We start from the raw sequence: 24,115 nt of genomic DNA, 5'->3' as shown, positions 1-24,115 counted from the left end.
CCCCCCCCACACCACTTTATGTAGAAAGCCAGTATCTAAAAATTACTGTAATATTTCTCTAATGTTAACGCTTTCCTCCTGCTGAGATTAAATGTTTGATCGAGTGTTATTTTTATCATAATTGTGTGATTAAGAATTGTTTCATTATGTGTTGTTTGCAAAAACCAATAATCCAGATTAGCTTTCTTTTGCCATCTAGTATTTCTGAGCTACTTTTCTCATAATTATGTATGTAGGAAATGGATATTAGTGTACTTTAGTCTAGTTGATTAGATAAAGATGACTGATTAGAATTTACTTGGTGGAGACATACCAAAATACTGCCTCTGGATCTTGCTCCAGTTCTGTTGCATAATGCTCTGGCACTTGTATTTTACAGTAGCCTGGCCCCCTAGGTAATTCTGATGCATACATACACTTAGCAAATAGCTACTAGTCTAAGAAGAAACCATAAACAGGAGGCTAGTCTTCTATTATAGCAATAGTCAGATCATTGTAGATAATGCTTTTCTCATCATACTGCCACCAGAAAAGTAATTACTAGTATGTAATAATTATTAATGTATGATTAAGATTGTTTTTAAATTATTTAGATTACTTATACTTTGAATTAATTTCACTAATGATGAATGAATGAATATACAATCAGAATTTGAAATCCTATTAAACAAGGTTTTAAGGAAAATTTCCATCTATTTCTTATGTAAATGATTAAAAAAACTATAAATGATCATGCAGCATAGCATGATTTTTCCACAATAAAAACTATTTGTGTTTTAAACCATTTCAATATAGATTCACTGTAGCAGATGTTTTATTGATTCTTCTTTATTAACAATGAACCATACCCTCCCTTTGAGTAAAACAGTTCGTTGCTAATACAACATAAATGAAAAAAAACAATTAATTGAAATTATAATCCTGTTTTATTTTAATTCCCTATATTAGAAACCATTTACTTGTCAAATCATGTCAATTTATAAATGGAACCATGATTAAAGGAAGGTAGCCCTGGCTGGTGTAGCTCAGTGGATTGAGCTCGGGCTGCGAACCAAAGTGTCGCAGGTTCGATTCCCAGTCAGGGCACATGCCTGGGTTGCAGGCCATGGCCCCCAGCAACCACACATTGATGTTTCTCTCTCTCTTTCTCCCTCCCTTCCTTCTCTAAAAATAAATAAATAAAACTATTTTAAAAAATAAATAAATAAATAAATAAAGGAAGGTAAAAATGGTGAAAAGAGAACAGCCTATACAATCAAATAAACTTTTACATTCTTTTCTATTTCCTGGATGAAATACATTCTGAAGTTATGTGAAGAGTATAAAATAGTAGGAAAATTAAAATTTTAATTACTAGAGTTATCAATTTATCTTCATTAACTAATACTTCTTATAGTCATGGAACTAAATGAGACCTTGAGTATTCATGTTTTTTAGTTAAGACAAAAAAAAGTGAGGCATGTTTTATTGTGTGCTGATTTGAAAATATTATTTTTAAGCAATGACTTGAGTCAGATACAGAGTTTCTTATGAAGAGATAATTTTTTTCTTGTGACCCTCAAATCAAAGTGACTTGACTTGAGGGACTGCCGAGGGTAGCTGGGCACCCCTCTCCACCACTGCAGGCAAGGAACGGTCGTTTCCTATATGAACCTGACAGCCGCTTACAATACCGATAGTTCCAGGGATGCCTCTGATGGAGGAGCAATTGTTCATCCTACTGCATTTTCTTCATGTTGTCGGAAGAATGAGCTTTAAGAGCTTGTGTACAACACATTTCTAATACGTTCATTTGTATCACCAACTAATTCTTTAATTATAACTCTGTTCTGTGTCATGGCAGCACGGGATAAATGGGAGCTTTTCCCATACTTCTAACATTATATAGTCATCCTTGTTTCTTCATCTCCTCATTCTACTGGCAGCATTGTAGAGCCTCTTGTTCACATGAGGAGAGGGAACTGGCCAGGGGAGGGAAGTAAATGTGTGTGTGTGTGTTTTTTCCATGTTATACATAAGAGTTCTCTGAAGGGTATCCATGTGTTTAATCAGGGATGTTATTGATGATCCTGTTTCCATACATGTGAGTAGCATGTGGAGGCAGCGAGAAGGAGAAGGCCTCTGAGCTAAACTGAATGGATTTGGGTCAAGTTTAAAAGTGGGGGGAATTGAGCCCAGTTCACTACTTGGCTATACCCCTTGTTCTTTTTAAAATTTTAAAATATTTATTGCTTTGAGTTACTCTGTTTATTCTAGAAATGTTAATTATTTAAGTGATTGCTAATGGAGTTAGAAGCATGGTACTTTGATGTGGTATTTTATCTTGCAATATCTTGTATTTTCAGTTGATAAGCTCTATGAGCTCCGTAGCAGAGCACTGTCTCCCTTCCTTACTCCGCACCTTGTTTGACTGGTACAGGCGCCAGAATGGAACTGAAGATGAATCTTATGAGTACAGGCCTCGATCTAGCACAAAATCTAAGGGGTAAGTGGCTGCTCTGCCTGGAATTGAACCGTTTCCAATGAAGGGAGTGATAGTGTTACCAACTGAAAATTGTTAGTGTTTGGTTTCTAAGCAAAACCACTGATTACTTTTGTTATGAGGTAGTAGTAAGGAGAGAGGGTAGCCCAGACTTAAACTGTAAATCAGGGTATGGTACCAGGTAAAGCAGGTGTAACTGTGGAGTTCTCATCACTGGGACTAGTCATGCAAAACCGAGCTGTAGGAGTCATAGAGGACATTAAGAAAGCATTCGGAGAAGGTCCTGCTCAAAGGGCCTGTGAAGGGAAACAACGGTAGTGATGCAGGAAGGCTGTCAAAACCCCACTTTATTTACCGCAAGACCTGTTTGGGACTCAAATCCTAGAACTTGTCTTCTCCTTTTTCAAATTTCCTGGGGAGATCTTGGCCATTAGTAAACTATCTGTGTTCCGGTGAAGGTCCGTGGTTTAGAAATGGATTTCAGTCGATGCCACTCCTTATTTCTCAACTTAAACTTGTGAGAAAGTTACCCTGCCACTGTATTTTCATCAGAAAAGTTTTTGTTCAGTTCTTAGTTAAAAAAAAATAGTACTAATCAAATATGGAACAATGTTATATTTTCAAAGTGAAATTTAAATATTTTTCTTCCTCTAAGTTTTTTTAGATAAGGTTTAATTTCTGACCATTGTAACAGTGAAATAGTGAAATGTGCATATGAGTTCTTACTGTATGAAAGTGAAAGAACACGAGAGTGGGTAACACGCACATTGGGTTGTTGGGCAAACTTGTGCAACTGCTGTAGGACGCCAGACGTATTGGGAACTCAGTAAATGATTTCAACTGCTAACCAACACCTATTTTAAAGCGTGTGTTCTTAACACAGTCCTAATTTGGGATTCTTGTTTCAGGGATGAACAGCAACGTGAAAGAGATTATCTTCTTGAAAGGAGAGACTTAGCAGTAGATTTCATTTTTTGCTTAGTTTTAGTTGAAGTTTTAAAGCAGGTAAGCACTTTTCTTCCTACAAAGTCTGTTTCTTATTTTTTCCCTGATTTTGCCTTTGTGTTTCATTTACCTTATTTAGGATGTTAATATGTAAAATTTTGGCCCATGTAAACTGAGGCCTGTAATTTAATTCCACCTGTTTCAGTTGCCCGGGGCTTTCGTTTCTGTACCTCTCACTCCCTGCTCCTTTGCCTCTGTGTATGCCATCCAACACATGAAATCATATTAGCAAAATGGAGCAGAATAGAAATAAGTGTGAAATGTGGTCTGCAGATATAGTATGCGTGTCATTCATCTACTTCAGTCTCTTTTTTTACTTCCACTTTCAAAGAATTTTTTTCTAAGCCCTCAAGCCTGCACTTCAGCATGTAATACTTGTGCAGTAATAGTTCAGGAATGGGAGTGATTTGACAGGGGTAACATTGAATTGTCAAAGATGATCCATATATTTCCAGCCATGCACACTGTAGTGTTCTGGCTGAAAAATTCGGACATCTAAAAGAAAAGTTATATTTTGCATATTATATGTTTGGACAGGGAGTTTTGTTGTGTAAAGTGGACTAGAAGATATAATATGAAAATAGGAAATGTAAGATATGAAAGTTAATTGATAGTCCTTTTTTTAGTAGCCTATATAAAAATATTTGAATTGTGTAATCGTTTATACTGTGTCTTTGTTTTTTACAATGTGTTGAAATCTGAATATCTGAAATATGCAAATAAAAGCAATTCAAAATATATAAAATAGTTGTGGTATCAAAATTAAAATCCCTTTAAAGGCTTAATTTATTTTTAGAGAAAGGGGAAGGGAGGGAAAAAGAGATAAAGAAAAGCATTGATCTATCATTTGCCTCTTGTACGTATCTCACCGGGGATGAACCCACAGCCCAGGCATGTGCCCTGACCAGGAATCGAACCAGTGATCTTTCACTTTGTGGGTTGACACCCAACCAATTGAGCCACACCGGTCAGGGTGTCAAATCACTCTAATTTATACCCATCCTAAAGGGTTTTTAGTAAATGTGGGAAAGAAATTTCTTCTGGGAGTTGTGCTAACAAGCCAGATTGGCATTTTGTGATCTCAGTTTAGTTGGCATCCTAAGACCCTGAAGTAACTAGGAGCAAGAGGAGCTGGGGAACAGAACCAGCCACATGCTATGAGTGGACCTTCCTGGGGCTCAAGGTTGTTGATTCCTAGGATTTTGTGTGTGCTAAGTAGTTATTCAAGTGATTACTTATTTAAGTGATTTGGTCACCAGCATTTGCACTTCTTGTCCTAAATAGCATAGGGTTTCCTCTTTTTGAAGGAGAAACTGCAAACTTCTTACACTGATGCTCAGGACTGATGTGTCGTCATTGTGTCTTTTCACCTTTGTTTCTCATGACGTTTTTCTACTTAGCAATCAGGCTCGATCTCCCTAATTGCATCAGCTTCAGAGAATGTCAACACGAAGACAATCCCTGGAGGTCTTTCTTTCTCCTCTTCTTCTCCCTGTGTCCTTTTCCTTTCCCTTTTCCTTCCTCATCCTTTTCATCTTTCTCCTCCATCTCTTTCTCCAAAACAATTGAGATAGCTTTTCTGGTAAAAGAAAAATCAGGATCTGTAAACAAAAAGACATTATTTCAGTGGGCTCATTTTTTAAGTCCCTTCCACAAAATCCTTTTAGACCCATGCATGGACTAAAAAATGTCAGAAAGAGAAATGCAGAGGCTCCGATAGCTAATGTTTGTTTTCGGTTCTGTCGTCACATTGTTCCAACCTGTGGTTCCCTTTTCCCCTGCCCAGGTCTCTCCCTGACCGTTGTCCTCATCCCTTCATTCAGATGCAGCCACCAAAAAACAAAATTTATCACTAAGGGTATAGATGTACTTTATTTAAAATTGTGTAGAGGTGTTTTTTTTTTCTTTCCTAGTAAAAGGTGTCTTTTTAGCTTCTTTAAAACTAATAAAACTACAGTAAATGAAGTAAAAATCAATAGAACTTTCTGAAATGTCATGACAGACTAACCCAATTTTCTTCAGTGTCAAACTGATGTAGGGCTTTAATAGATCCGGAGAGCAATCAATGTAATATATCTTGAGTTTAATAAGACTTTTGCTTTGTCCCACATAATATACGCATATTAAAATGTGATTTAAACAGTCCCAGGAGCACTGAAGCATTGATGTGTGGTTGATTCAGTCTTAAGGAGGAGTAAATATCCCTTGTGGGTTAGTTCTTGACCTCATATGTTTAGAATTTGTTTCTGAATAATCTGTCACGTCCTTGGCGACAGTCACACATGTTTAGAGCTGATCATGATGCACAAAGACTCTGTATCCTTTGTATCAGCTGATCACCACGCTGACTTCTGGGCGGTGGTGGCGCCACAAGTTTTCATCTCAGCCGTGCCATCTACTTGCTGTGTAACTTGGGCAACTTACTCTCCCCTTGCTCTCTTCTCCTCCATGAAAGAGGGACGATAATAGTGCCGTGTTTTAGAAACGTGAGAATTAAATGCAGTAATGCCTGGGGCATGGAAAGCATCCGATGTTATCTGTTATTTTCATTTTATAAATGTAGACGTGTTCTTAGTTGTAATGACTTGCTGAAGATTACAAAGCTAGTTTACTTTTTTACTCAAATATTTATCCCTTTAATAATAAAAATAAAATTATTGGTAAAATCAAAGATGCAAAATTAGGTAAAATGGACATCTTGTAAAATTAAGGTTTTAATCATAACAAGTTAGATGAAGAATTGAGTTAGTATAAATGTGATGAAATTAGGGTGATTCAATGTCGGAACAAAATTAATTCAAGATAAAGAACACTAATTTCATTTTTTCAAGAAAGAAGATTAATTTTAGGGGTCATGGCTGACCACAAATGTCAGTGTGTTAGTACAAGGGCTTTAAATCCACCATAAAAATACATTTAAACAGAATACTACATTCAGAAAGTTTGAAGCAATTTCCTTTTTATATTGAATTGTATTTTACTTTTTGAAGATTTTATTTATTTTTAGACAGAGGGAAAGGGAGAGAGAAAGAGAAGGAGAGAAACATAATGTGTGGTTGCCTCTCACACACCTACTGGGAATCTGGCCTACAGCACAGGCATGTGCCCTGACTGGGAAGCCAGCTGGTCTGCCCTTTGGTTCTCAGGCTGGCGCTCAATCCACTGAGCCACACTGGCCAGGGCTATATTGAATTTCAGTCAGATTTATTGATGCATTGAAACAAGCAAGAAGATTGGAAAACCAGGTTTGTGAGTCATTTCAAGCTCTTGGCTTAGTTTTATCAGTGCTATTATGAAATAGAGAAGGTGCAGTAGACCTTTAGTATTTTCAGATTTAACATTACCATTTTAGATGTTGATAAGCAGCTCTGAAGGTTATGGGATAATTTGTAATTTTGTGGAGACATGAATTTATTCTCCTTTGTGTTGAGAGCTGCTGGTGTTTTAGGTAGTGAATGAGTCTCTTCAACACCCGTGTCCACATCTTAAGCTAGTTCTGTTGTTTTTCACTTTCATGATGTGATAAAGGCATTACATTTTTGGGGGTGGTATTAGGAATAACCTTGGAGTAAAACTTGGGCATTCTTTAGGATGCATGCTTCCTGAATGTTCAGGTAGAATTAGACCTGCTTCTACAATCACACAAATGACAAGATTTTGAAAAATATTTGATATTAAAAATGGGAATATCATTCTATGAAAGTACAACAATTTTACTATAAGCTAAAATAGGATCTCTTCCCCCCCTTTTTTTTTAAATTCAGTTTGGGGTAATTTCTTTTTACTATTAAAAGTAAGGGGAAAATCGGGATTTTAAAAATGTCTGTGCATTCTGATAATGTTCATTCTTTAAGTAAAATTTTTAGAGATAGTGCTTCTACCACCAAATTAAAGATAAGCTATAATTTGTTCTTTCACTTCTGTTTCTGTTCAAATGTGAAAAAATTGAATGCTTTCTTTGCTCATGTTTTTCACTTTTTAAATACATTTAAAATATTTAAATGTATATATAAATACATTTTTATATCTCAAACTGCAGACAGTATATCCTAAGGAAGTACATACACACCACCTCCAGAGCTTCAGTTTCCTCCCTGTAAATAGGGGACAAGTATCCACCCACCTTGGAAGGCTGCTATAAGTATGGTAAACAAGCCTGACCTGGCACAAAGGCACATGAAAAGAGTTGATGGTGGTAGCAGTAGGATAGTAACAAGGGACACTGTGTGGCCCAGGAGTGTCCCCAGCTGTCCTTGTCAGACTTAGGGCATCACTGGCACAAATGGAGACTGTTTAGGAGAAATTGCAGGTTTAAGTCACCTTGTGTTTTGTGTATCCAACCTGGAGCACACCAAACATCCATGTGAGGAAGTGGGTGTGTAAAGCCATAACACAGTACAGTAAGTGGGGTGCAAAAAGTGAAATCATGTAAAATGCAGTGTTGCATTTCTGTGAGGCCACCGAAACCTCTTGGGCCAGCCTGCTTGCCTAGTGCCGTCAGGTCTGCACAAGTTCTGGCATTCTCGCAGTTGGGTCCAGTCACAGCCTGTCACCTCATGGCAGATGTCCGCTCCATTTCACCTATCAGTGGCATAGTCACAGGACTGCCTGGGAGGTATGGAGTGGACCGCAACAGTGATTCCAATAACTTCTTTGCTATCTTGAGGCTCATTTTGTTGGCCCACTCCAGGGAAGATCAGGCTGGGAGAATGCACCTGCCTCCCTGCTTCCATGATGGACTTGGGTTTCTTGTGATTTTTTTTTCCTACTGGGCCTTGTCCTCAATCTCTAGTTCCTTCATTTCACCAACATTCCCTGGAGGTAAGAATTTTTGCCTGGCCCCTTTTAGAGAAGAGTGGGAAAGGTGAGAGGACTAGAATCAGTCTCCAATTGTAATACACAGGGTTTTTGCATTCTCTCAGGGCTGGTAAGTACAGGGTTCTCCTCTGTTATCTGCAGTTCATAGCTAAGGAAGTTGAAACTTCTGCAAAGATACAGACTAGTGAAAAGAGAAATCTTGGTTTGATTAGACTAACCCCAAATCCATGGTCTTTCTATACTTTTATCATTACAATGAAGAAAATGTTTTTGTTTATTGTGTAATGGTTTGGTTATAGTTGACCTATAATAAATTGAACAGCTAGGTGTGGACTTACGGGAGCACTTGGGGATACTGTTTTCAGTTCCTTCTTAATCTGAGATAAATTGTGTGGTCCTGGAAAGGGGAACTCAGGGTACCAAGTAAGACTACCGTGCCTCTACTTAGTTGATCAGTCAATATTCCGAAATTCCTGTATCAATAAGATGTGATTGCTACCCCTTTACCATGATTGGATATGTTTGCCTATAAAAGGTTGAAAACCTTCTTGTAATTATCCAGTCAATCATAAAGTCCTAGTTAAGTATCTCTAATGCTAGAGAAATTCTGGACATAAAATTCAGTTTACCAACATGGGACAAAGGTTAAGACTCCTCTTCCAGAGTCTCTGAATTCTTTAACTTGATCATGTGGAGTAAATTCGGTTTCTTCTTTGTTGTTAACATGGGATTTAAATATCTCCATTTCCACGAAGTGATGATAAAGTTGTTTTTTTTCCCTGTATCATTAGGTTACTTTTACAAGGTCTCTGAAACCTATAAAGGTAGAGTTTGGACTACAGCTGCTTTCTCACTTAATCCCTATTTGATTTTGTGATAGGGCAGCATAAGCATCTCCCTCATGGTGCATTTTCTTCAAATTAGATTCCAGGTACAGGCCTTTAGGACAGTCCTAATTTCTAGGAAATGTGAGACAAATGCTCTTTCTCAGCCTCCTCTTGTCAAAAATAAATACTGAGCCACTTAGCCCCAGTGAGGCTATCGTGTAGCCATCGATCCTGGAGGAAAGTTTCACCGGGAGCCTTTCAAAGCTGTGCGGGCTGCCAGGCCCCCCTCTGCCTGGGGCAGCTTGCAGCTGTGCCAGTGTTCTCCAAGTCGGCGGGGTTTTAGCCGCCTTCTCACTGAGGTGGAGATGGAAGTGCCTGGTTACTCATTAGAATTCCTGTCCTCGTGACAGTTTGTCTGATTACTCTTACTTAATGTCTCTCTCATACTAACTAGTTTAGAATAAGTTTCTGATCATTATTGGTGACTGAATTCAGTCCCCTCCAAATAGACTCCTGATCTACCTTTGGAAGAAATACGTTATCTTTATTTGAAATAGCTCTCCTTCAAACCCTCAAGAAGCATTCTGACCATCTCTGAGTAATTATAATTCTCTACTCCCCCCCCCCAGTCTAGTGTTTGGCTCTCTTGGTTATATTTAATATTCAATTATAATTTCATCCTATTGCTGAGGTGTTCTGGAATCTATATTGTTAAAAACTTCAAGCAAATGCAGAATTCCTATGTGTTTTGTTTTAATTGGACCTCAGGCCCACAGAATCGGACATTACATTGTGATCCTGGTTAAAGACTCACTGCCCGTGGTCACCCAGGAGCCTCCCACCAGCACTCAGAGAACTAGACTGTTACCTACAGTGTGAACTTCCTGTGTGACTCTCTCCTTGTTCACTCCCTGGCTGCTGTCTTATGAATATACTGATGTTTATGTTGTTTCCTGAACTTTAAAAAATGTTTTGATATACAAGGGGGTACCCCCCAAAACCCAGAATTTATTTATAAAAAATTGTATATTCTTACATGTTTAAACTTCAGTCACCTATCGAGACCTTTTTTCCATTGCTCAAAACAGTTTTTGAACTTCTGCGGTTTTTTGTTTCACCTCTTCCACGTCAGCAAAATGTTTCCCTTTGAGGACTTTTTCATTCAGGTGAATAGGGAGGGAGGGCGTGGGGTCATGCTGTTTTTGGTTGAATACTCAGTGTGGTGTGGGCAGGTGCACTCATAAATCCCCCATCATGAAATGGGCAAACATGCTGAAAGAGTCTCCTCCTCCCTCTAAAAAAAATCACTGAAGCTGAATGCAGCCTCTCGCAACACCACCAACTGGTACACAGATACAAATGGGTTCCTAAACACTCATCAGCTGGGGAAACCTGTACTATAAGGGGCCCACCCTCCAGAAGGTAATTCTGTTTTTTTTTAATAATATATTAAAATTTTCTTTGTTTTTGGACTTTCTAAAAAGTGCATCATGTTGTTTATTGGGACTTTTTTTTTTTTACTCAACATTCTGTTACTAGGATTGGCCCATGAAGTGTGTAGTTGTATATCATTGTTTTCTTAAACATGTCATTGCTAGTGTGGTGAAGCTCCATCCTCTTAGGTTTAGGACCTGGGGCCCTGCAAATTAAACCGATAGTGACAGGTTAACAGGAGGAAAAGTTTATTACATATGCATATGGAGGCCTTTATGGAAAAGAAGTAAAACTCAAAGAAGGGTTAGATTCAGGAACTTACTTTAGCAAATAGCAGAATACATTGTGGAGAAGGGACAAGACAAAGGAAGAGGGTTTGGGCTCCTCGGGGTGGTAAATCGTGGGATGGTAAATGTACGGTGGGGGGAAACTTGTGGGAGATAATGGCAGTTTTGTAGGATTTGTTTGTGCAGACCCACCTCAGTGCCAGTGTTCTGTTTCCAGTGATAATGCCCGTTCTTCTCTTGGTATGGGAAAGGGGAAGGAAGACTGCTTTTAGCCAGAAACAGGGAGAAAAGAGCTTTTGCTGCATCTGCTGTTTCTCAATTGCCATATATTCAAAATAATCCTTATGTCAATGTGTCCTGTTGTGTAGTGGCATCTATCGATCCTCTTCACTGGATTGCACTCTGTGTGAATAATGGATTTAAACTTCCACCAGCAATGTACATGAAAGCTCCTTGACTTACATTATCTCTGCTGTTTGACATTGTCAAGCTCAATGCTTTTTCCCATCAGTAGGTGTAAATAGGATATTTTGTGCATTTTTATTCTCCTTATATTACTAATAAAATCAAGCATCTTTTCATGTGATTGTTGTCTTAGGACTAAGTATAACAGAGGACAAAAACAGAAAGTTGTAAAACTGCTGAAAGTCTTTAGAGAAATGTAAAGTTACTCCATGTAAATGTATAAGAATAGTTATTACCAAATTGACTTAAGGATTCATTGCAACTCCAGTAATCTAACAGTTATTGTGGAACTTGAAGATATAAGTATAAATGGATGTGGAAAAACAAAGGACCAAGAATAGTCAAAATATCTCTTAAAAAAGATAAGGGGGCACAGGGACTTGCAGTACAACACTTATTGGAACTTATTAATAATAGTAAGCTCTAATAATTAAGATGACCTGATTTTAGTATGGACATATGTTGTACAAACTGATAGCTCAAAAGCAGACCCACACATATATAGAACTAGAGTTCATATCAGTGGTGACTTGTATATAATCTTTCACCCAGATGTTCCTTTTTTGAGACTCTTTCTCAAAAATTGTACAAGTATTTAATGTTTACTGCACAAAATGTTTATTTGTAACATATGTATTGAATATAGAAAATCTGGACTGAAATGTTCATTAATAGGGAGGTCATTAAATTACATGTATTGAATATTTTATGGCTGTTAAAAATATAAGGAAGAAATCCTAAGTACTGGCATGGAAAGATGCATCATTCTTTTAAGTAGAAATAAGGGGGGCATGTGTGCTCACGTGTGTGTGTGCATATAGAAAAAGTCTGGAAGGATATATACCAAGTTTGTAATTATATTTGGGAAAGGAAGCAGGGATTTTAATTTCTGTTTTAAATATTTGATTTGTTTCACAGATTAGGAACAGTATGTAATTTTAAAAGAACTAAATAAAACAAGACATTTAAAGACAAATTTCTAATACTAATAAAGCCATAAATAGTTTAAAATTTTCAGAAAAGTTTGTATCCCCTTTGGATGCTGTCATGATAGAAAATCTGACTGTAGGAAATGCGGAGCTGGCTCCAGCAAAAGTTCCTTTCCTGTAGGAGTTGTGGAGTTACACATGACTGTGTTGTAACGTTCTGACAGTAACAACTGGAATAACAACAGCTTTCCCCCTGCTTAGTCCATTGTTCAGTGATTTGTGGTTATGAAGCTAATATTCTTACATATAGAGCTTATTAAATTAGATGTTCGACTAAATTCTTACAGAAAAAGTATTTTTTAGAAAATGGGCAGATTGACAGATTAGTAATATCATATTATGAAAATTAAAATAGATTATTGGTTTAATTTGTTGAAATAAGATTATTTATAAAAGACTTCTATTTAGCTCTTACTTGATTTTTTATTCTAGATTCCTGTTCATCCTGTGCCTGATCCCTTAGTTCATGAAGTTCTAAACTTAGCTTTCAAGCACTTTAAACATAAGGAAGGGTAAGTAAAATACTAACTTGGGATTGTTGCTTTTCTCTATGGTCTGGGTTTATACCATTTAAATATACATACTTTGAACTCTCATCGGTCATTTCTTTTTAGTGTTCAAAGCAGTTATCTTCCTATTTTTTTTTAATCCACACAAAATGATTTTGTAAAAAGAATTCTAAAACCCATTGATTGGATTTATAAAGAATCAGAAGGTTAAATATCATGGCAAATTAAAACCTAGAGATTGGACAAAATTTATGTGATTTTTATTTTCCTATAAATGAAATCTTCAAAGAAAATTCTATCATACTCTAATGAGACATGTTTATATGTAGTAGGAGTCTGTTAAAAATGTAATGAATAATAATACATTTGTCCTCTCGTTTCAGGTATTCAGGAACCAACACTGGGAACGTGCACATTATTGCAGACCTGTATGCAGAGGTGATAGGGGTTCTTACCCAGTCGAAGTTAGTGTCACTGATTTTGATTCGCTTTTTGTTTTAGCATGCTTTGTTAATGATGTAACAGACGCTGACAATTTGAAACCTATTATATTTTTCAGAATTCTTTTGAAATCTGTTCCACTTTTTATTGTAAAGCTGCTCTTTTCCTTAAAGGATTTTAAGGTAGCACCTGTACCTTAATTTCACAACTCATTTTCAGTTTGGGGGGTTTTCCTATAAATATATGAATTGAGGAAGTCAGAAACTGTCCAGAACAGTCAGGTCATTACCATATTCCCTATTTTCAACAATTCTACAAGAAGTGCTTTTTTTGTTTTTTGTTTGTTTTTATAAAATCTCTCTTTTAGAACTCTTTACAGAGCTAATGATTATTTTCAGTACTTTCCAGTTGAGTGCTTTTATTTTTGAGATAGCAGTGCTGTCTCTTCCTTCTTACCATTTTATTTGTTTTAATACTAAACAGCTTTGAATAAATAGAAGGGATACCTAATACCTATAAGGAAAGATAAAAGATACTAGGTTACTCCATGAAGAGTGTTATTCGTAAAGAGTTACCCTCATTGAGTTTATTGAACCATCATTATAGTAAATACTAAAAAGAGGTGTGTCTTTAGTATTTTGTGTTTGCTCTAAAGACTGGAAGATTTTGAATTTCCTTTGTTGCTAATGGGGAATTTATAAAGTAAAAAGTATCAATTTGGATTTTTGTGGATGTCAATTAAAGAAACTTTGGCCCTGAAATCATCATATAAAAACCATTCTAAATTCTAAGAAGTCAAGCATTGTTAATGTTTAGTAGTTTAGATTTTAATATTAAGTGATGTATTTTATTTAGTATGTTTTTCATCCTTTGTAATATATACACTAGGCACCCTTGCATAACCAGTGCTGTAGAACTTAGAACATAGTTTGAGTATTTTATGTGATTTGGGCAGTCATATCTTAATATCTCACTTATATTTAATCAGTAACAGATCCCTATCTCAAGAATTATAGACAGAAAAAAAAATAGATAAAAACACAATGATTTATTTATTTTTATGGAATATTAGTTCATGATTTTAAAATTTTTATCAAAAATAAAATTGTCAGGATTATATATTATAAATTTGAAATAATATATTAGCAAGTTGGATCCAGGACCACTAAGTTAATTCTAGGATGGTAAAGATTATAAATTCAAACGGCCAACTTAATTTATGAAATGATGCTTAACCTCCCAAGTCACTCAGAGCACTGTTGAGGTGTTTTCCACCCGCACAGGTAATAAGGAGGAAAGGAAGAACTGTATTACAGTCGTGCCTATGCACTTCCTTCAATTGTAGTGACTAATAATTACTATGAGTATGAGAAGTTTAGTGAAAGAGAAAACCTTTGGATTCTCATGTTATTGCAATGTCAAGGTATTTATTTACTTTTTAAATATTTTAATAAAACACAAAAGAATGCTTTCATGAAAAATGGTGTTGAATTCTCCAAGAATCAAATGCAAATAGAGAAGCTGAACTTCCGTTTGTGTACCCACATTTCACTAATACGTAATTTTCTTTTTCCTCACTGTAGTCAGTGACCGTTGGAAACTATACTTCTTTAGTCATTTCAACTTTCAGGCACTGGTTTCTCCAAGTAACATTAACAGTAAAATCTTTACTTCTTTTATAATATACAGAGGAGGAAAATGAAGTATTACTGATTAATAAACTATTCGATTTCTTTTTCCAGTGTAAGCAAAGAAAATTGTAGTAGCCTGTACAGTTGTAGTCACTGAAGTCCAGGATGCTGCTCACATGTTCTGAGCGTTTTGATGCTTCAGCTTATTCTGACTGTGAGCCCACGTCCTCCTGCCCTTCTCCATTTTTTCTGCAGTATAGTGAGATGTCAATTTTGAGTAATAATTTATAGTCCATAATCACTTGCTTTACCTCTTTCAAAAAATGTGTAGTCTTCAGTCCACTCTCCATATAACTCAAATTGCAGACTTTATAAGAAGGAGCCTTAAAAATTGTGGACACTCTCTGATTTACATGGGGAAGTTTTATGGGTGAATTATTTCATATTATTTTTATTGTGATTATTAATTATTAAATGGTAATGATGTATCAATGATTATATAGGAACAAATAAATCCTATTATTCCTCTTTAAGGATCTTATGGTTTTAAAAGAAATAAAGAAGAAATTTAGAATAACAAATACTTTTGTCTTCCTCTGTGTGTTTTTCTGGTAATTTTGATGAGAGTAGAGAAAAGAGACGATGTTTGGGTAAAGCACCTTTTGATTTCAACTTTTTTTTTTAAGATTTTATTTATTTATATTTATTTTTAGAGAGGGAAGGGAGGGAGATAGAGAGAGAGAGAGAGAAACATCAATGTGCGGTTGCTGGGGGTTATGGCCTGCAACCCAGGCATGTGCCCTGACTGGGAATCGAACCTGGGACACTTTGGTTCCCAGCCCACGCTCAATCCACTGAGCTACGCCAGCCAGGGCTTGATTTCAACTTTAAATAACATCTAGGAAATTCGTGTTCTTAACTCATGTGAAATTATGTACCTGTGTGTGTTAAAGGTTTCAGGCTGTGAGGAAGAAGTTTATGACAGAGTTAAAAGAACTGCGACTTAAGGAACAAAGTCCACATGTGGTACAAAGTGTCATCAGCCTAATAATGGGAATGAAATTCTTCCGCGTGAAAATGTACCCTGTAGAAGATTTTGAAGCATCGTTTCAGTTTATGCAGGTGATGTGCCTTCTCAGTTGCAGCGAGTTAGCCAAACAGTAGCTTTCTTGCTCATCATGACTTTTAAAAAGAAATAAAACATACATGAATTAATGACAGTTATTAATTATTTATTCCAGTTCTAAAGTTGTCACAAGTGTAAATTAACTTTCTTTTTTAATTTAAGTATGTTTCATCATAGCTTTTTGGTAAAATTGCAGAGTGTTTATAGAATTATTGTATATGAAAAATTATTTAATATTCCTTTTGTTGTTGTTGTTAATCTAATGTATTCTCTCTCCCTGCCCCAAGGAATGTGCTCAGTATTTCTTAGAAGTAAAAGATAAAGATATAAAACATGCACTTGCCGGTTTATTTGTGGAGATTCTTATCCCTGTAGCTGCTGTAAGTATGTTTGTATTTTTATATTGTTTTAAATGTACCTTTTTACTAAGGAAGTTGCTACATAAAATATTCGTGCTTTCTGGTAATCAATCTAACAGACAATTAAGCGGAAACTTTGAATGTAATGTGGGTATAGGGGAAATGAGTGTTAGACACACAGCAGAAGTGCGTGCATCGGTCTGTTAACAAAAGAACAAGGTTCTGAGACAGGAGCGCAGAGTGTTTGCAACCAGCGTGATGGTGCCTGACGTGGCTCAATAATGTAACCCGCTGCGCTGAATCATGGCTGTTCTCTCCTTAACAAAGTGACAGCCACTTCAGGAGCCACTGAAGAATTTAAAAGTAATGTGACGAGCATCCTGGAATTTACAGGACTGTCTCAATTTTGCATGTTCTATTCTGTAGTTGCTGTGACATCATACCTGTCAAAGTGTGTCCTCTGAACTATTTAGAAAATACGATGGTAGTATCTTTTTATGGTGTGATGAGTATGTTATTCAAAACTAACTTTGCAATTACTAGTAATGAAATATCTATAGTAAGGAAATTTATAGCAGCTATTATAGATTTTTTTATTTCTTGGTTTCAATTCCCTCCCCACCCACACTAGTTTGACCCTCCCCCCCCGCCCCAAGCACACTAGTTTTTCTGTGTGGTATGTGATGATGCTACTCATTTTCAGTATACTGCACATTGCAGTGTAAATGATTCATATATATGATATATTATTCTTAGTTTTACAATTTGTGAAAGTAAAATTGATATACGATGAACTACCCACATTTAAAGTGTACAGTTTGACACATGCACATGCCTATGGACCATCGCCACACTCATGATAATGTGCACACCTGTCACACTCTGAAGTTCCCTGGTGCCCCTCTAACCCACACTCTCACTCACCCCGCCCTGTTCTCCAGCAGCCGTCGATCTTGCAGTTCCTCTACACTGGTTCTGGGTTGCCTAGAATTTTATGCTGGTGGAATCTCACAGTGCAAACTTTTTCTGACTTATTCCCTTCTGCATAGTTGGTTTGAGTCCAACTAGCTATGGAATATATCAGTGGCTTAGTCCCTTTTCATGATTGACAAGTATTTCGTTGTGTGGCTGTACTGCAGTTTGGTTATGCTTACCTGTTTTTGGATCTCTGGCTTATTTCCGGTTTTAGCTGTTACAAGTAAAGCTGCTGTGAACCTTCCTATATAAGTTATGGGTGGACATACGCTTTTTCAGGGGAAGGGGTGGCGGAGCGGTAAAAACCAAGGACTGGAATTGCTGGACCAAATGGTTGTTATATGTTCAACTCTTAAAAAAATTGCCAAACTATTTTCCAAAGTGGTGGTACCGTTTTGCATTCCCAACGCTGTCTGTGAGAGCTCTGGTTCCCCCACCTCCTCGTCAGCACCTACTTTGGCCCGTCCTTTTCATTTTAGCCCTTGTCATCGGTGTGTTGTGGTATCTTGTTCTGGTTTTTAATGTGCATTTCTCTAATGACTGATGCTTTTGAATGTCTTTTCATGTCCTCATTTGCCATCCTTTTTTGGCAAAATGTCTGTTGAAATATTTTTCCCCATATTTGTATTGGGTTATTTGTTTTCTGATTGAGTTTTGAGACGTGTATTTTTATATTCTTAAAATATCTTCGGGATACAAGTATTTTATCAGATATAAGCTCTGTGAATATTTTCTCCTATAGTAAGGAGTTCACCATTTGTCCAGTCGTAGGAAGCAAGACTGTTGACAACGCTCCCTTGTTTCTATGCTGCCTATGTCTTCTCTGATGCCGTGTTTGCTTCTGTGGTTTATTAGTTTGCCAGGGCACCCCTAACAGTACCATGAACTAGGTACCTTAAACAACAAAAATCTATTGTCTCATGGAGAATCTCTTCCATGCCTCTTGCCTAGCTTCTGATGGTTTACTGACAATCTTTGGCATTCCTTGGCTTCTCGAAGTCTCACCCCAATCTGTGCTTTCGTGTTCACATGGTATTCTCCTCAGGTGCATTCTCTGTCCAAATTTCCCCCTTTTTTTAAGGACATTAGTCATGGGTTATTCTAACATGACTGACCCAATATTACCTCATCCTAACTGAACTAATTATAACATCCTAATTGAACTGATTAAGGAGCTGAAATCACATTCAGCCCATTGAAGGCAACCTCAAGACTGATGTGGCCCCCTGGGAAAATGAGTTTGACACCCCTGATCTGCAATGACCTATTTTGAAATAAGGTCATATTAGGAGATATGTGGGGTCAGGATTTCGACAGAGGAATTTGGGGTCAGTGCGGGGGAATAACACAGTCTGCCTCTGCCTGGAACATTCTTGCCTGTCTGTGACCTCCCTGCCCCCTTTCCCTGGTTGGACTCTGCTTACTCATTTATTACATGTGTTGAGTGCTGTCTGTGCTGGGGGCTCTTCTGTGCCCAGGGGATGCAATGGTCAAGGGGGGAAAGACTCCCTCCTCCTGTAGTTCACTTTTGAGGAAAACACAGTAAGCCCGTATGTGAAATATGTAGTGTGCAGGTGGTGGTAAGTACTATGGAAAACTGAAGCAGGGCAGGGGGATAAAAATTGCTGCAATGGTAAAGGAGTTGAAATTTTAAATAGAGTGATTAGGAAAGATCACTGCCTAAAAGAGATGGTGACAATTGAGTAAAAGCTAAGGAATGAGGGAGTTAGACATGCTACTATCTGGGGGAAGCGCTTCTTATGTAGAAGGAGCAAGGTCAGACATCCAGAAGCAAGAACATGCATGATATGCTGTAGAAACACCAAGGAGGCTAGCCAGTGTGGCCGGATCCAGTGCAGGGGCCAGAGTAGGGGGAGATAAGGCCAACGAGGTTAAATGGGAAGCTGTTGCAGTATTTCAGGTAAGAGATACTGGACTCAGCTTACATGTGTCTTGTGAAGTTTTTCCACGGGGGCCCCTTTCTGCCTGCTCCAAGACCACAAAGAATTTCACTTTCCTCCTACAGCATCTGTTACGCCACCTGTTCATTCCCCTGTGTTCTCTGCTTGTTCCCACAGGGCGGGGACCAGAGCTCAAGGTTTATCTTAGTTACTTAACATTTGCCCAGTTGGCTCATTGTAGTACTGTACTTCAGTGAGATCCTCAGTGAATTATTAACCGGCTTTTAAACCTTACAGAGAGTTCTGGTAGTTTGAGCTAACGTTTATAACCACTTTTTTTCTTTTTGCATCATCTTTTTACCCAGGCTGTTAAAAACGAAGTGAATGTTCCCTGTTTGAAAAATTTTGTGGAGATGCTTTATCAGACTACTTTTGAACTGAGCTCCAGAAAGAAGCATTCATTGGTATTGAAAAACATTTCAAAGCTTTATATATTTAATCAGGAGTTTTAGTCATTGATTTATGAATTCAGTGGAGAGATTAAAGAATTGTAAAAATTGTAATTGTCAAATATCCAAAGTATAATGTAAGGGCAAATATATATTTTCTCCTTTTTAAAAAAACTTTCTATTCTTAATTTAACTAGCCCTGTATTTGATAGGTTATTCAGACTCCATTCTAGGTATTTACCTGGCTTGATAGGTGCTTTAAATTATGCATCTGTCATACAGTATGGGAAAGGTTGAATGTACTCTTGTATTGAACCACAAATTTAAGGTTATAATGAACTGTGTTCTTGAAGCATCATCTTATTTAGGAACCACTGTCTGTCTAGTCACATTTTTTAAATTCAGAGATTCCCCCCGGAAACACATAACCACCCACCCATTTCTTGTAACTGAGAGATTTCTCTTTAAATATTCATGCAACTTGGGGAAAGTTTGGTGAATTGGACAGATACTTGACCACTGAAGATAGTTATAATAATAATAAAAACATTCATATTGCCAGGCATTGAGCTAAGTGCTTTGCATCCTTTGTCTTACGTTAACCCTCACAACCTTATAGAATATGTATGATGATGATGATGATGATGATTATTTAGATTTTTATTTATTTAGTTTTAGAGAAGGAAGGGATGGAGAGAGAGAGAGAGAGAGAGAGAGAGAGAGAGAGAGAGAGAGAGAGAGAGAGAGAGAGAAACAAACATCAATGTGTGGTTGCTGGGGGTGGCCCGCAACCCAGGCATGTACCTTGACTGGGAATTGAACCTGCGACACTTTGGTTCGCAGCCTGCACTCAATCCACTGAGCTACGCCAGCCAGGGCTGATTATTATTTTTTACATTTTAGGAAAATGAGGCTTATCGCTCATAATGTATCCTCCCTGAGGTCAGACACCTGGCAGTAGAAAGCTGAAACTGGAATGCCAGTCTGCCCTCTGACCCCAGGGCCCGTGGTCATAGCCCCGCGCTCGGGAGTACGGCTCCGGGGAGGAAACAGTAGTGAGCTCTAGCCTGGGGGAGATGGTGGGTCAGCAGACTGTTCCCACGGGAAACTTGCCCTTCATCACTCCTTGTTAGATGACTCAAAGAGATCCTATTTTTTACTGTAAATTGGAAAACTGCATAGAAGAGTCTCTTAATTTCCTTGCTTATGAGAATAAATGAAATGTAATTTATAAGGCCAATGCTTTTTCATGCAAAGTGCTAATGCTCTATTATCTGTCTTCCGTAGGCTCTGTATCCGCTAATTACCTGCCTTTTGTGTGTCAGTCAGAAACAGTTTTTTTTAAATAACTGGCATATTTTCCTACAGAACTGTTTGTCACATTTAAAGGTAAGACGCGATCTCATTTGTGACCTGTAAATACTGACTGTAGTGTATATTCACTCGTGCGTATACATAGAATTTACATAATAAAACTTTTCATTACTATTGGTACATGTGAATAATTAATAGTTTACTGTACTCCATTTCGTATATAGACTTCATTTTTTCTATAGAAAATCAATCATGTATAGACATGAAGAAACTTTTGATTGAAAATTTGCTTTGTCTTAGTGCAAATTATGTATTTTTAATTATTGATTTTTTTTATATTATCTTAGATCTAGCTGTATGTGTTAACAAATTCCTTTAGAATTGTAGAGTATGTATTAATCTTATAAAACTCTTCAGACACTTATTTTATGCTCTATTTTGAGAAAATTCAGTAACATTAGCTCAAGTCGGAATAATATGAAAAGAAGCTTGATAATAAAATATTACTGAAAGTACATTTAATGTAAGTATGTACAGTCAAATTAACATGTGGTACAGGATCCACATTGATGTAAAATCTCCTGAAATTATTCTGACTTGAATCAACACTGTGTGGCACATCAGTGTCTAGTCTCTCTTAGTAATGAAAACAGAACTGAGGTGGAAGGAGCATTATCTGCCCGAGATGCCATGCTGGCAGGATCTCACGGGACCTGCCCTTCTTCTGTTGGGGGAGAACTGTTAGTGACGGACACAGACCCTGAGACTCTGGATGCCTTAGCGGCACGTCATGTGGATGCTTGATTTGAATACTGTTTTGATACACAGATTAATATATTTGACTCTTTGCTTACAAGTGATATGAACGGGCAGACATGACATTTCATTTCCTGTTATTCCTCTAAGTTTAGGTTAAGACTGCAAAGCTGATACTTTAAAGACAAAGACAAGGCACATGCAGATTAAGTGACTTGTCTTGAGCCCTGCAGCTCGTTGTGGCGTCGTGAGGAATAGGACTGGCCCTCCTTTTCCCACTGTAGGGACGGCCCCCTGGGCAGCGTTGTCCCGTGTGGCTTTTTACTGACTTTATGTACCATTTTCAAAAATGCCTTGATTTTTTCATAAGGTATGCAGAAAATATAAGTCTTTGAAAACATTTTTAGCCATTCTCCTCCTGGATCCACATTGATGTTATTACTGATGTTTGGATGAGAATTGATATTCCCTCTTTGCTTCATTTATGGAAATTCCCACGGCCAAATCAAGCTGATTAAACTCTTTGTGACGCGCAACCAGAAAATAAGTTTTTGTTTACATAATTACATTATATAATGTTTTCTGTCCTTATTTTAATGGTTTATATAGAGGTACTTAAGGGAATTGATAATATTCTGGGTAATGTGATTCTTTATACTTTCAATAAAATGCTTTAAGACACTTAAGTGTTCTTGGAAGGTTGCTTTGTTCCATGACAATTCATACTTTTCTGTTGCTCGTTGGAATTTTTTTATATATCTACGTTTCCACCTAACATATTTGCAATTCTTTCGCAGTACCTTAACTTTTTATTTTTGTCTTAAGGCTTTCATGTAAAATGCTCTGTTTTCTTTGAACCCTTACCTCCTGATAAATACTTCTGGCATATTGTCCATTTTCATGAATGGCTGTGTCAATCTGCCAGGCTGAAGGAGATAAGAGCCACTTAGCATGAATATTTGGAGTGTAGTTGTCTTGGCCATTAACCCTTAACTTACATTAAGGCTCTATTCAGCAGAAATTTTATGAACTGATCCTGCTCATTAGGCTTTAGATTCTGTAGCTAGGCTGCATAGTCAATGTAATGAATTGAGCATTCAGGGGGAAACTACATTAGTTTAGTTACCTGTTATGACAGGTGTGATTTGTTTTTTAAGGATAGGAAATACTGGCTCAAGGTAAAGGCCTTATTACCTAAACTGATTTTGAGATTCAACTAATCTCTTAATTTAAAAAAAAATCTATAACAATTTTTCATTTATTAGACCTATGACTTAAAATAGATTTTTACTAATCTTTACTGTATGCTAGATCCTCTAAGTATAGTACCTCATTTAATTCTCACTGTGACAGGCTGAAAGAAAATTAATAAATGACCCATGTTTAGGGAGCCAGGAATTGACAGAGCTAAGATTTGTATCTAGATCCATCCAGTTCCTTAACTTTTGCTCTTTCTGGTCTATCATGTTACCGTTTAATGTACTGTAAAGAATGATGTTGTAAGGAATATTTTTAGAAAATATTTTGGCTGTAATTCTAGGATATTAAAAAGACATCATTGAGAGTCATAAAAATAAATATGACACATTTTCAAGGCATTTTAAGATGTTGCATAATTTTTTTTAATTATCATACCAGTTTTGAAGTTGATAACCATAAAAAAAATGGGCTTTTGTCCTGCAGGCCCAGGAATAGAAGAAAGAGCATTAGTTTCTTTTCACTGAAAATGTTAAATTTGTTATTTTTGTTCCCAAACTGAACTTGGTAGTTTCCCATTTCAACTGAGGTCATTAAGTGAAAAATGATTTTAACATTTCTGGAGAATAATTAAGAGAAGAATAATAAAAGTACATATCACACAAAAATATTTTGAAGATTTTTTTTCTACAGTGCTACGTTTTATGTTTATCTTCTTCTAAAAAGTCAAATTTGTTTGAAGTCATTTCCTCTGGAGAGGAAAAGTTAGACAGTGAAAATTATAAATATTTTCTCTTAGTTTGAGTATTGTAGATGTATCCCATGATGCCCAAATTACAGGATTTTTTTCCTTAATGTTTCTGGCCAGTCTTGGAAATTTCAAATTTCTTCTCAATAGAGGCCTTGGTGAGGAGCTGTCTTGTTTTGTGCTTATTTTCATCTAACATGCATGTGCTGCATCTCATGTTTATGTTTGCTGTCTCACATTGCTTTATTTAGATGCCATCTAACAACAGTATCAGAAAACAAATAGAAACACTCCAGGTGAGTTGTGTCGATGTAAAGTATTGCTTTATCTCCTCTGAGTGTGGCTTATTTATTTATTTACTTATTTTTACCCATTATTGCTTTGCATGTCTAATGTATTTAT

General features: G+C 36.9%; 1 protein-coding gene across 13 annotated transcripts in view; it reads left to right on the top strand.

Moving 5' to 3' along the window:
- Positions 1-24,115, top strand: part of FRYL (FRY like transcription coactivator) — a 240,210-nt gene that overhangs the window by 118,675 nt on the left and 97,420 nt on the right. For 9 of the 13 annotated variants that reach the window (XR_006785141.1, XM_045833907.1, XM_045833905.1 and 6 more), the window contains 9 exons: positions 2,346-2,485; positions 3,391-3,487; positions 12,740-12,819; positions 13,200-13,280; positions 15,842-16,010; positions 16,302-16,394; positions 19,615-19,713; positions 20,986-21,087; positions 23,965-24,009. Coding sequence is in view for 12 of the 13 variants with exons in the window: in XM_045833907.1 (XP_045689863.1) it covers positions 2,346-2,485; positions 3,391-3,487; positions 12,740-12,819; positions 13,200-13,280; positions 15,842-16,010; positions 16,302-16,394; positions 19,615-19,713; positions 20,986-21,087; positions 23,965-24,009 (906 nt within the window). In the remaining variant the exon portion in view is untranslated. The remainder of the gene's footprint in view (positions 1-2,345; positions 2,486-3,390; positions 3,488-12,739; positions 12,820-13,199; positions 13,281-15,841; positions 16,011-16,301; positions 16,395-19,614; positions 19,714-20,985; positions 21,088-23,964; positions 24,010-24,115) is intronic. The other 4 variants (XM_045833908.1, XM_045833903.1, XM_045833902.1 and 1 more) reach the window with 1 other exon arrangement.

Source organism: Phyllostomus hastatus, unplaced genomic scaffold (genome assembly GCF_019186645.2).
Source record: "Phyllostomus hastatus isolate PE091 unplaced genomic scaffold, TTU_PhHast_1.1 phas_contig_196, whole genome shotgun sequence".
NCBI lineage: Eukaryota > Metazoa > Chordata > Mammalia > Chiroptera > Phyllostomidae > Phyllostomus > Phyllostomus hastatus.
Note: the sequence above shows the minus strand (reverse complement) of the source record. Positions and strands in the feature narration are given on the sequence as shown.